The sequence below is a fragment of the Oncorhynchus mykiss genome, chromosome 29, assembly GCF_057628025.1.
Source record: "Oncorhynchus mykiss isolate SJ-2025 chromosome 29, ASM5762802v1, whole genome shotgun sequence".
Taxonomy (NCBI): domain Eukaryota; kingdom Metazoa; phylum Chordata; class Actinopteri; order Salmoniformes; family Salmonidae; genus Oncorhynchus; species Oncorhynchus mykiss.
In genome coordinates, this window is record NC_143050.1 from 31,792,711 (window position 1) to 31,806,233 (window position 13,523).

A 13,523-nucleotide genomic window follows, 5' to 3' on the forward strand; every position below is an offset into this window, starting at 1 on the left:
CAGTCCCACTAGCCTCAACAGCACTCTGTAGGGTAGCACCATGGTGTAGCCGGAGGACAGCTAGTTTCCATCCTCCTCTGGGTATATTGACTTCAGTACAAAACCTAGGTAACTCATGGTTCTCACTCCCTTCCATAGACTTACACAGTAATATGACAACTTCCGGAGGACGTCCTCCAACCTATCAGCGCTCTTGCAGCATGAACTGCCATGTTGTCCACCCAATCAAATAATAAGAGAATGAATCTCGTACTGAAAGGATACGCTACAGCTAGCTAGCACTGCAGTGCATAAAATGTGTGAGTGGTTGACTCAAAGAGAGAGACAATAGCTGAACAGTTTTGAATAAATAAATTTCTTCAAAAATGAAGGAGAAGAGCGAGAGATAGAGAGAGAAAGAGAGAGCTAGCTATATTTTGTTGTATTTTTCTTTTACTTTCACTTAGCTAGCCGAATGCAGCTAGCTAGTTTAAAGTCTACTCAAACACCCAACTCAAACAGAGAGGGATGCTATGTTAGCTAGCTGGCTATGGCTATCCAAAATTGGAACTCTTCCATGTCAAGGTAAGCTTTTGGTTTTATTAACTTCTAAACTGCTTGCTGACTGTACGCTGTACTGCATGATTGTAGTGGGTTTACTAACATGTTAGTTCTAGAAGCTATGTTGACTATGACCTTAGCTAATATGTATTTGGTCTCCACAATTCTTTATTCCGCTGTTAACATTACAGAACCTTTGTTTTTGATTCAGGACTTAATATATCCATTAAATTCAGAAAATAAACAGAAATGTCTTTGAGAAAATTATTGACACCTTAGACTTAATATTTGGTAGCAAAGCCTTTAGTCAAAATAACTGCAATTAAGCGCTTCCTAATAGCCATTGATGAGCATCCTGCGCCTCTGTACTGGCACTCCTTTTGTGTAAACTGCTCCAGTTCTCTGAGATTTGAATGGTGCCTTCTCCCAACTGCTGTTTTCAGATCTCTCCACAGAGTTTACAATGGGATTTAGATTTTGACTCATTGCTGGCCACTTCAGAACAGTCCAGCGTTTTGTCTTGAACCATTCCTGTGGGCTTTTTGAAGTGTGTTTGGGGTCATTGTCCTGCTGGAAGACCCATGACCGTCAAATCTAATTTCATTGGTCACATACACATGTTTAGCAGATGTTATTGCGGGTGTAACGAAATGCTTTGATGGAGAAGCAGGTTTCTTACACGGGGTTTTGACATTGCGCTCCAAAATGCCTTAGTATTCTCTTGATTTCATGATGCCATGCACATGTTTAAGGCCCCCAGTGCCAGATGCAGCAAAGCAAACCCAACACGTCACTGAATCTCCATGTTTGATTGTCGGGAAGGTGTTCTTTTTGTGGAAGGCTATATTTTGTTTTCTGCAAACATAGAGATGGTGTGCCTTACCAGAAAGCTCTAATTTGGTCTCATCTGTCAGGATATTGTCCCAGAAGGATTTTGGCATGTTCAGGTGTGTTTTGGCAAATTTAAGTCAGGCTTTCTTATGTCTCTCTCTCAGTAGTGGGGTCCTCCTGGATCTCCCATCATATAACCCCCTTTCATTGAGTTGGCAACGGATGGTGCGAGATGATACTTTTGTACCTTGTGTCTGAAGGTCAGCTTGAATCTGTGTGGCAGTTGATCGTGGTGCTTCCACCATTCCAACAATCCTCCGCTGCAATCTTCCATCAAGTTCTCTCTTGCAGCCACGTCCAGGGAGGTTGGCTACAGTGGCATGGGTTTTGAACCTATTGATAACATTACATACGGTAGAAACAAGAACATCAAGGTCTCTGGAGATGGACATGTAACCTTGAGATTGTCCATGCTTGGCTACAATATTGTGTTTGACCTCAGAGAATTCTCTGGTTTTCTTTCTTTCTCAATGCTCATTGCAGTACAGACAGTGACACAAAACAGGAGAATGAGTGCTTTTCTCTATCTAGGCACCTTTAACTCACCACAGGTGAGATCAGTTCCAAAGTAAAAGGAGAATCACTTGCTTGAAATCTTCTAGAGGGTGCCAATATTATTGTCCGGGCAATTTTAGAATTTCTTTGTGGAAAAAGCTAACATTTAGTAAATTGTTCAACTGCAAACCAAAGACATACATATGTGGAGAGCAAATTATTTTTTAATTTCAACAGTTTTCTGGAAGAAATGGTGCATTATTTGAAATAAGTATTTTTGGCACCCTTAATGTATCATCTCATCAGCAAGTAACTTTTTACCTCCGCTCCTCCCCTCCGGCGTTCGCCGTCACTGGTTTACTAACCACCAGTCCAGGCATTCATCATTACCCGCACCTGCGCTTCATCATTAGGTACACCTGGACTCCATCACTTCACTGATTACCTCCCCTATATCTGTCACTCTCTTAGTTCCATTCCCCTGGCAGTATTGACTATGTGTTTCATGTCTGTTCGCTACTTGTGTTTCTTGTTATGTTCTATTTATTATTAAACTCACCACCTGCACTTGCTTCCCAGCGTCCACGTTATAGAATACTGCCTCACCAAATGGAAGCAGCAGAAAATCAGAACATCTCCCAGACGGTCGACAAACAGGGATACCTACTTCGTAAGCACCACGACCAGCTGGCGTAACTGGGGACGGCTATGGAAGAGGTTCTTCAACGTTTCGAACATGCCCGAGAGGCGTTGACTTCCACTAGCGGAGGATACTTTGCCACCAGTCGACCCAGCGAGCGAGCACATCAGTCCACATTCCTACTCCTGTGCTACCTCTATTTTGCGCATCAGATGGGATCTCCCACCCCCGAGAGGTCCAAAGTTAACACGGTTATTTCTCTGATGACTGGGCGGGTGCTGGAGTGGGCTACGGCTGTCTGGGAGAGCGGAGGCGCTGGCTTCGTATGAGGGGTTCATGGTACCTGCCTTCCTGAGCGCATCTACATTCCCATGGGGTTAAGGGATTGGTTGCTGACATCTTGGGATCCCCCGTACTATACAATCACCCTCAAAGTATTGGTGGCCAACCTTGGCGCAGGACGTTACTCGCTACGTCAACTCCTGTGTGTGTTCTCAAACTAAGTCTCCCTGGCACGCTCCAGCAGTAAAACTCCTTCCCGTGCCACAGTGTCCCTGGTCTCATCTGTCCATTGACTTTGTTACCGCTCTCCCCTCTGATGGTTTCACCACCATTCTTGTGGTTGTGGACAGATTTTCTAAATCATGCTGGTTTGTTCCTCTCTCTGGTCTCCCAACCACTCTCCAGGTCGCTGAGGCACTGTTCCAGGAGGTCTTCTGGCACTATGGCCTTCCGGAGGGCATCGTCTCCTCCACCAGGCTTACTCCCTTTGTGTGTCCTGGGTTATCGGCCGGCCCTGGCTCCTAGCCAGACTGGGGCCCCTGCGGTGGATGACTGGTTCCGGCACGCAGAGGAGGTTAGGCGTGATGCTTATGTGAGGCTCCAGCATGCCGTCTGTCGCCAGAAAGAGCAGGTGGATCGCCACCGCAGTGAGGTGTCCGTGTTCCATCCTGGTGACCGCGCCTGGCTCTCCATCAGGAACCTACCACTCCACCTGCCCTGCAAGAAGCTGAGCCCCCAGTTTGTTGGGCCGTTCAAGGTTCTCCGGAGGGTCAACGAGGTGACGTATAGGTTACAGCTACCCAGTGACTACCGTATCTCACCTTCGTCCCCCTTCTCAGGCCGGTGGTTCCTGGTCCCCTGGCTGATGCTGACCCAAGTATAGACCATATTGCCAAGTACAGACCATATTGTTTCCTACAGGGTATAGAAAAGAGCAAAAGCTCTGAACTCTTAGTTCTGAACCCAGTCCTACCTACCTACAGGGTACAGAAAACTATACTGTGCTACAGTCTGCAAAAACACTACAGTAATTACTATAGTACATACTACTCTCTTTTACTACATTATTTATACTATAGTAAACTAAATACTACAGTCAATACTACAGTATTTATTTTGGTACGATTTTATTTATAAACATACACAACAACAACATAGACACACACAAATTCACAACACCTCCCCTGCCCAGACCCACTTACTTCAATCTGCAAAACACTACAGTGAATACTACAGTATTCCTGCCATAGTATATAGTATTGTTTTCATGTGGGTAGTATTTATGTGGGTAGTACTTATTAGCCTATTAAATCACTGTCCTGCACAAATCAATGAACCACCACGTGTTCTCTCCCAGCTTCATGGTTTGAAAGAGGTGCCTAATTCCAGTCCATATAATAGGCTTACAGTATGCATAGCCGAATCACAGATACCATCCTATATTTAAGAGTCATGCCCCCCGGCCCTGCCCCTTTTTATGTGCGCTGTCGGGACCACCATTAGAGTGGTCTGAATTGTTAGTTGGGCCATGGGGTGGGGCTTTCCAATGAGTTGTTTCCGGGGCTGTTGGAACCGAATCTGTTGTATTTATACCCAGCTTAAGGTACAATGTAGATACAGTACTGCATTGTATATCATATAAACACCGCTTCCAGCTGCCCCTTGGTGGTGAATCTAAATATTCATTCAAATCCTTCTGCTGCAAGGTTATTTGTCTCCTGCATCGAAATGGGTCAAATTAAGATCTGACATAGTTGTGATATACTGTAATTCCAAGGATCCAAGTGAAAATGATTTAGGCAATTTATGTATGTAGGATGTATTGTTGAGATAAGATCTCCTTGTGTTCCCATATATGCACATTTAAATTTTAATATTCCCCCCTGATGCATTTTTTATTCATCATAAAGCTTACACAGTGTACAAAACATTATGAACACCTACTCTTTCCTTGACAGACTGACTGGTGAAAGCTATGATCCCTTATTGATGTCACTAAATCCACTTAAAACCAGTGTAGATGAAGGGGAGGAGACAGGTTAAATAATAATTGATTAGCCTTGAGACAATTGAGACATGGATTGTGAATGTGGTCCATTCAGGTGAATGGGCAAGACAAAAAAATATTGAAGTGCCTTTGAACAGGGTATAGTAGTAGGTGCCAGGCACAGCAATTTGTGGCAAGAACAACAACACTGCTGGATTTTTCACGCTCAACAGTTTCCCATGTGTATCAAGAATGGTCCACCACCCCAAGGACATCCAGCCAACTTGACATAACTATGGGAAACATTGGAGTCAACATGGGCCAGAATCCCTGTGGAACACTTTCAACACCTTGTAGAGTCCATGCCCTGATGAATTGAGACTGTTCTGAAGTCAAAAGGGGGGATGCAACTCAATATTAGGAGGGTGTTCCTAATGTTTTGTTCACTCAGTGTATAATGCTTTCAGTGTGCCTATAATCTTAAAACGCAAGCAGGCACGCATGCATGCACATGTGCACACACAGACAGAGGTCAGCCAATGTCAAGCAGGGCTGGTTGGAGCCTCAGACCCACAATGCTAATTAACCACAGTCCTCCCTGTCTATGATGGAACAAAACAGAACAGTCGTGTTTATAATGGGACAAAATGAAAAACCAGGGCAGGTCTGGCTGTGGCTGCCACTAATGCTGGGGCCTATTCTAAAATCTACACCGTGTAGCCTATACTGCTGGCCAGTGCCTTGATTAAACCAGCAGCATGTATCACGGTAATGCAACAAAGTGCATCCCGTGCCAAGCCAAGCCCAAGAGAAGCCCCACATCTGTGAATCCAGACACAGGGCTGTTTCTCTCTAAATCATGGCAGGTAAAACAGTATAGTGCATTTGCCAGGTCCCCGTTTAAAAGAAAGTTTTCCAACCTCAAGGGTATTTTCCTGGTTAAATAAAGGTTTAAATACATAAATACATTTGGCTGGATTTAGGATAGAGCATCATACTCACAGTCTCCCCCACCTCCACATCCAAGAAAGAGGAATCCTTGGATCGCTCTAACAGGTCTTCCAGGTCATTTGAGGACAGCAGGAGCTCCTGGGTGGAAAGAGAGAACATTTAAACAGTACACTGGAAAACTAATGAACAAGGAAACACCCTGGCAACGTCTCAAATTGCACCCGGTCAAAGGTTGTCCACGACACAGGGAATAGGGTGCCATTTGGGACACAACCACTCAAGAGAAATTCAATTAATTAACTGGATCAAACCACAGAATGCCACTTGTTGATCCTCGTTTGATATTATCACAGGGTGCTGTACAGGGAGACTTTCGACATGGTCTTAACTCCTGGAGTCTGTGTGTCTGCACTCAGCCCTCTGAGACACACCTGGCCCCCTTTAACTCCTGCACACTACAGTACTTCTACCATCAACATTACCTCAATCTTTCCTAAGCGTTCCCCTCTCCCTCCCTTTATGTTGTTTAAGGCCCAGTGCAGTCAAAATGATGCTTTTCCTATGTTTTATAGCATATTGTGTAACACCTGATGAAACTAACACTGTAAAAGTGTTGAGAAATAGATTTTTGGATAAATCTGTTCAAGCCTCTGTTCTATTGGCGAATGTGCAAATGCAGGTAAACAAACTGGACGAGCACTGCTCGAGACTTTCCCATCAACAGAACATTAAGAACTGTAATATACTATACTATTCATGGTAGAACAAGGACATGGATAATATACATCTAGCTGGTTTTTCTATGCATTGGCAGGACAGAGCGGCAGAGTCCGGTAAGATCAGGGGTGGCGGTGTGAGTCTCTTTAATACCAGCAGCTGGTGCGCAATCTCTAATATTAAGGAAGTCTGAGGTTCTGTTCACCTGAGTTAGAATACCTCATGATAAGCTGTCGACCATACATTGTAGAGCATGTCGTTTTTGTAGCTGTCTATTTACCACCATTAACCGACGCTACCATTAAGACCGCACTCAACGAGCTGTATAGGGCCATAAGCAAACAAGAAAATGCTCATCCAGAGGTCGGCGCTCATAGTGGCCGATGATTTTTATGCAGGAAAACTGAAATCAGTTTCAACTCATTTCTACCAGTATGTCACCCGTGCAACTATGTACTATGTACACACAGAGACTCATACAACGCTCTCCCCTGTCATTCACGTTCCGGAATTCATTCGATGACGTTGAGGAGTTTACCACATCAGTCACCGAATTTATTTATAAGTACATTCACGACGTTTCACGACGTTGCCTCCACAGTGACAAAACCAGAAGCCATGAATTACAGGCAACATCTGCATTGAGCTAAAGGCTAGAGCTGCCACTTTCACAGAGCAAGACACTAATCCGGACGCTTATAAGAAATCCTGCTACGCCCTCTGACGAACCATCAAACAGGCAAAGTGTCAATACAGGACTAAGATTGAATCCTACTACACCAGCTCTGACGCTCATCGGATGTGGAAGGGCTTGTAAACTATCACGGATTACAAAGGGAAACCCAGCCGAGAGCTGCCCAGTGAAACAAGCCTTCTATGCTCGCTTCGAGGCAAGCAACACTGAACCATGATTGAGCGCACCAGTTGTTCCGGACGACTGTATGATCACGCTCTCCGTAACCAATGTAAGACCTTTAAACAGGTTAACATTCACAAGGCCGCAGACAGATTACCAGGATGCATACACAGAGCATGCACTGATCAGCTGGAAAGTGTCTTCCCTGACATTTTCAAACTCTCTCTGACCCAATCTGTAATACCTACATGTTTCAAGCAAACCACCATAGTCCCAGTGCCTAAGATTGCCACGGAAACCTGTCTAAATGACTACTGCCCCATAGCACTCACATCTGTAGTCATGAAATGTTTTGAAAAGCTGGTCATGGCTCATATCAACACCATTATCCCAGAAACCTTGGACCCTCCAATTCTCATACCGCCTCAACAGATTCACAGATGACACAATCTCTATTGCACTCCACACTTCCTTATCCCACCGGGACAAAAAGAACACACTCATTGACTACAGCTCAGTATTCAACACCATAGTGCCCTCCAAGCTCACTAAGTTAACAACCCTGGGACTGAATACCTCCCTCTGCAACTGGATCCTGGACTTCCTGACTGGCTGCCCCCAGGTGGTGAGGGTAGGCAACAACCCATTCGCCACGCTGAACCTCAACACGGGTGTGTGTGCTCAGTCCCATCCAGTACTCCCTGTTCACTCACGACTGCATTGCCACACACGACTCCAACAAAATCATTACGTTTGCAGACGACACGGCGGTGGTAGGCCTGATCAAAAAACACGATGAGACAGCCTATAGGCAGGAGGTCAGAGACCTGGCAGTGTGGTGCCAGGACAACCTCTCTCTCAACGTGGGCAAGACAAATGATCTTATCGTGGACAACAGGAAACGGAGGGACAAACACGCCCCCATTCACATTGATGGGGCTGTAGTAGAGCGGGTCAAGAGCTCCAAGCTCCTCGGTGTCCACATCACTAAAGACCTATCATGGTCCAAACACACCAACACAGTCATTAAGGGCATGACAATGCCTCTTCCCCCTCAGGAGGCTGAAAAGATTTGGCATGGGCCCTCAGATCCTCAAAATGTTATACAGCTGCACCATTGAGAGCATCTTGACTGGATGCATCACTGCTTGGAATGGTAACTGCTCTGCATTTGACTGCAAGGCACTACAGATGGTAGTGCAGTACATCACTGGGGCCAAACCCAAATGGCTGCCCAAACAATTTACTTTGACCCCCTATATTATTTATTTATTTATCTTCATTGTTTTGCACTGACTCCCTTGCACTGGCTGTATGCACACTCACTAGACCCTACCCGCACACTCACTAGACTCTGCCCGCACACTCACTAGACTCTGCCCGCACACTCACTAGACTCTGCCCGCACACTCACTAGACCACACACACACACACACACACACACACACACACACAGCTGCTACTCTGTTTATTGTATATCCTAATTGCCCAGTCACTTTTACCCCTACCCACATGCACATATTGTATTACCTCAACTACCTCATACCCATGGACTCGGTACTGGTACTCCTCGTTATTGTTTTTATTGTGTTACTCTTTCCTTTTTATTGTTTATGTTTTGCAAATATTTACCTTACTTTTTAACTCTGCATGGTTGTATTTAGTGCATGTGACCAATACAATTTGATTTGATTTGTGAACGTTACGAGGAAGGTACTGAGAGTTGAGAGCTGCAGCATACCTCCATTGTGTGGTCGGTCCGTGGTGAGCGGGGGGGCTTGGAGGCAGCCCCCCCACACTGGACAGTGTGGAGAGTGCAGTGGTGTTGGGCAGCGTCTGGGTCGCCCATCAGGAACGTCAGCTGTCGGAGTTGGCCCTGTGGAGACAGAGCCGTCAAACACACTAACCTAACCCCCCAGAGGTCACAAAAGGTCACCATGTGCAGACAGAATCCCGAGAGGACCCTTCCTCAGTCAGGGCTGAGACACTGAGACAAATATGACCGACAGACTGGAGAGACATCTACAGACATCGATCTACACCAGATAGTTTTCTACTGCCCCCAAGCTACTGTATGTTAAGAAGAAGTGTGAGTCAGCGTGCAGCGTGCAAGATGGAAATCGCCGTTTGCCGCAGACAAAGAGCACCATAATGTAAACATTATGCATTCAGTGTAAAATGCAAATGTTTCTATGTGTTAGCTACAGACTCAGACCAAACATTCCTTAAGTTTACGCATTAAACTGTTAATGATGACAAAATCCAACTTGTAATTAGAGAGCCAAACCAAACAAAGAACTTTATCGCTTGAAATATGGACTCAATAATTCTGTTGAAAACTTGCACTGCGCGAGAGAATGAGAGGGAGGCAAATATATATAGAGAGAAAGAGTGTGTGTGTGTGTGTGTGTGTGTGTGTGTGTGTGTCTTTTTTGGATCCTAATGTACCGTGACTAAACTAATATGTGTCGTAGACTAAACTAAATGAACCAATGTTGAAATGAAAATGAAAACGTCTGAGTGTCTGAGTGTGATGGAGGGGGTCCTGGCAGGGCACTGGGCTCTCTAAGGCTCTCTGTCATAACTTCATGGTGCATTAACTTTTCCACCCACTTTACCACCTAGATTAGCATTCTCCTTCTCCACCCACTTTACCACCTAGACTAGCATTCTCCTTATCCACTCACTATACCACCTAGATTAGCATTCTCCTTATCCACTCACTATACCACCTAGATTAGCATTCTCCTTATCCACTCACTATACCACCTAGATTAGCATTCTCCTTATCCACCCACTTTACCACCTAGATTAGCATTCTCCTTATCCACTCACTATACCACCTAGATTGGCATTCTCCTTATCCACTCACTTTACCACCTAGATTAGCATTCTCCTTCTCCACCCACTTTACCACCTAGATTAGCATTCTCCTTATCCACCCACTTTACCACCTAGATTAGCATTCTCCTTATCCATCCACTTTACCACCTAGACTAGCATTCTCCTTATCCATCCACTTTACCACCTAGATTAGCATTCTCCTTATCCACTCACTATACCACCTAGATTAGCATTCTCCTTGTCCACCCACTTTACCACCCAGATTAGCATTCTCCTTATCTACTCACTTTACCACCTAGACTAGCACTCTTCCTTATCCACTCACTATACCACCTAGACTAGCACTCTCCTTATACACTCACTATACCACCTAGACGAGCACTCTCCTTATCCACTCACTATACCACCTAGACTAGCACTCTCCTTATACACTCACTATACCACCTAGACGAGCACTCTCCTTATCCACTCACTATACCACCTAGACGAGAACTCTCCTTATCCACTCGCAAAACCTGCTCCTTCAGCATGACTCCATATCTCATCTTCTCATCCAAAACCAATCAACTCCTCTTCCGGTAGACTAATACTCTTTTAGTACGGGATGGGCGTAAACCTAGAGAGGTAGCAAGGTCAGTGTTAAGTCTCACCAAGCCCTGTGCCATTTAGACACTGTGGTGTTTTCACAGACCTAAGGGAAGAAACACACCATGCTGATGAATGGTTAAAAGCAGCAGCCGTCCTACCGCCTCTGACCACGGAACATCAGACGCCATTTTCTTCTACATGTTGAATCGCCACCGTTCGTAGATACCCAGCAGGTGATCTACTGTGGATGGCCAAAGTTCATTACAGTGTGTCTTGTCCTTAAACAAAATAATACTGTAAAACTGATTTGAAAGCCTGTTTAACCTACACGGAAACCCACTAGCAGAGGCCGCATCTACAGTATAGCAGTCTTCATTGTGCTGTAACTGTGGACAAAGGAAATAGATCGACTGACAATAAACACAAGACACAGACAGGAGAAGGTGTTTTCCTCCCCTGGTCGTCCTTAAGTGCTCTACTGAAGAATGGAGGTGTTAAAGTTCCAGTACAGAGGACCCTAGCGGGAAAAGACTGTCACCACCTCCGAGAGAGGAAGCTCGATCCTCTGAGGGGTCGTCAAAGAGACCTGTCAACAGTGGGAAACGAGGCGATGGAGAATCCATCTTGACTCTAGGCTGAGCTGAGCACAAAGCCAGATGCTGTCTGTCCTGTCCTGTCCTGCTCTCCTCCTCTCCTCTCCACCCCCCTGCTGCTCTGCACTCGTACTGTACGCTCTAACGCTCATCCTTCAAAAACACTGGCACTGGCTGCTGCCTTGGACAGCAAAGGGATGTCTTCATATGTCCTGGGGAGGGGGGGATGGTGGTGGGAGCGGGGGCCGATGAGATGATCTACAGGAGCCCCCATCCCGTCTCCCTAAACCTCTCCCGTGTAGGGGGCTAACTAGACCATTGGTTTCCTATACAGTGTGCTGATCCACAGTGTTACTGGGCTACAAAGTTTGACAGTACCTACATCCTGCAGACCGGTACTGCTTTTCTATGATAAGTAACCCACCATTCAACACCAAGGACACTCCGTTAGGGACACGCTCAGCACAGCAGGCGGTAAAGCTGTATAGCCTATGTTGCATATTGTGCTGCTGATATATTGCACAATGATTTAGGCAGAGACCTCCTCTTGTGTGTATGAAAACAGGCAGGAGAGGGGGAAGTGAAGAGGAAGAGGGTTGGAGAGAGTAGAGGAAATGAGAAAAGAGGGGAGGAGAAAGGGAGAGGACAGAGGAAAGGAGAATGGAACTGGTGAGGAGAGGAAATCAAGAGGTGGAACGGTAAGTCCAGAACTTACCTCAAATGGTGTCTCGAAGCCCTCTACGATGCCCCCCACCATGAGTAGACCGTCAGGGGTGATTCCCATACCCTGGTACACCCAGTCCACACGCTCCACCAGGGCACAATCCACATACAGCGCCAGTCTAGCGGATGACACACTCACAGCCACATGGTGCCACTGGTCGTCAGACAGACTACTGACCGGGAACCTGGGAATCCGGTCAAAACAATGCAATTGGTAATATCATACAGTATGGCAAACATTACTGAGAAGGAAGTGTATGTCACTGTTATGTATTGTTTTGGCTATAATGTGAAGTGTGTACTGAATGTTGGCCCTGCAATTGTAGTTTCTCTCAAAAAGGTTTAACTTCCATGACAGTTGAATGAAATACAGTAACACTTCAAATATAAATCTCATGCACTCTAAAAGTACCTAAAAAAGTCAACAAAACGACTCTGTCCATCTTCGGGCTAAGTCTGTTGGCTTTCTTACAGTGATGTATTGCTTCAAACCACAGTGGCTTATGAAGAGAGGAGCAAGCAACCTGTCACTAGGCTTTAGGAAAAACAGACCTTAAATCGCTTCACCCTGAGTCAAAACACACATGCATGTACACAAATACACACACACACACACACACACACACACACACACACATAAAGATAGGCAGACAGACAGAGACAGGCTTACTCATAGAGGCGCTGTTGCGTGCCGATGAAGGTGAGTGTGTACGCGCTGATGCGCAGCTGCAGCAGGATGTGGCTGTCGTGGCTAAGCAGGGTGAGCACACTGTGTTCGTCTAGCTGAGGGCTCCGCAGCTGCACTAATAGGCTGAACTCATCTGCAAACCTGTACAACACAAAGCCGGTACACAGTGTTGGTCTAAGTGTGTGTGTGTGTGTGTGTGTGTGTGTGTGTTTGTGTGTGTGTGTGTGTGTGTGTGTGTGTGTGTACATGCATGCGTAAATGGGAAGGTTTTACCCGTCAGTGAAGAGTTCAGCTAGGGGCAGGGCCAGGGTGGAGTACTGTCCCACCTGCAGCACCGGACACCTCTCAGCATCCAGAGACATGGAGGCATTGCTGCTGTTGGACACCTGCAGCGAGAGTTCTTCTAGAAGGTTCACCTCTTCTGTGGAGGGAAAGAGAGGACAGACACACAGTCAAATAAAGCCGTGTTGCAGTCATGGCGGATTCAAGCCCTAACTGTCAGTTCACAATTATGTTGTCCTATGGAGGCAGACCCCAATCTACTCATTTGTGACACTCAGCTACCATTCCAAAGATCACCCTGTGAAAAAAAACTCCCTTTTACCACCCTGAATGGACTTCTGACCACAAAGTACCACACAATTTATTTTCTGTGAAAAGAGAGTCAAAAACAGCCACCTCATTCGATCCACTTTGCCCATTAATGAATATACTAAATTGGTAAAGAA

General features: G+C 45.7%; 1 protein-coding gene across 2 annotated transcripts in view; it reads right to left on the minus strand.

Annotated features, from left to right (window-relative positions):
* si:ch211-196i2.1 (uncharacterized) overlaps nt 1-13,523 on the minus strand; it is a 135,845-nt gene that overhangs the window by 86,678 nt on the left and 35,644 nt on the right. For both annotated transcript variants that reach the window (XR_016493336.1, XM_021590765.3), the window contains exons 2-6: nt 13,069-13,216; nt 12,778-12,936; nt 12,100-12,292; nt 9,101-9,235; nt 5,838-5,924 (exon numbers count right to left, since the gene is read on the minus strand). Coding sequence is in view for 1 of the 2 variants with exons in the window: in XM_021590765.3 (XP_021446440.3) it covers nt 5,838-5,924; nt 9,101-9,235; nt 12,100-12,292; nt 12,778-12,936; nt 13,069-13,216 (722 nt within the window). In the remaining variant the exon portion in view is untranslated. The remainder of the gene's footprint in view (nt 1-5,837; nt 5,925-9,100; nt 9,236-12,099; nt 12,293-12,777; nt 12,937-13,068; nt 13,217-13,523) is intronic.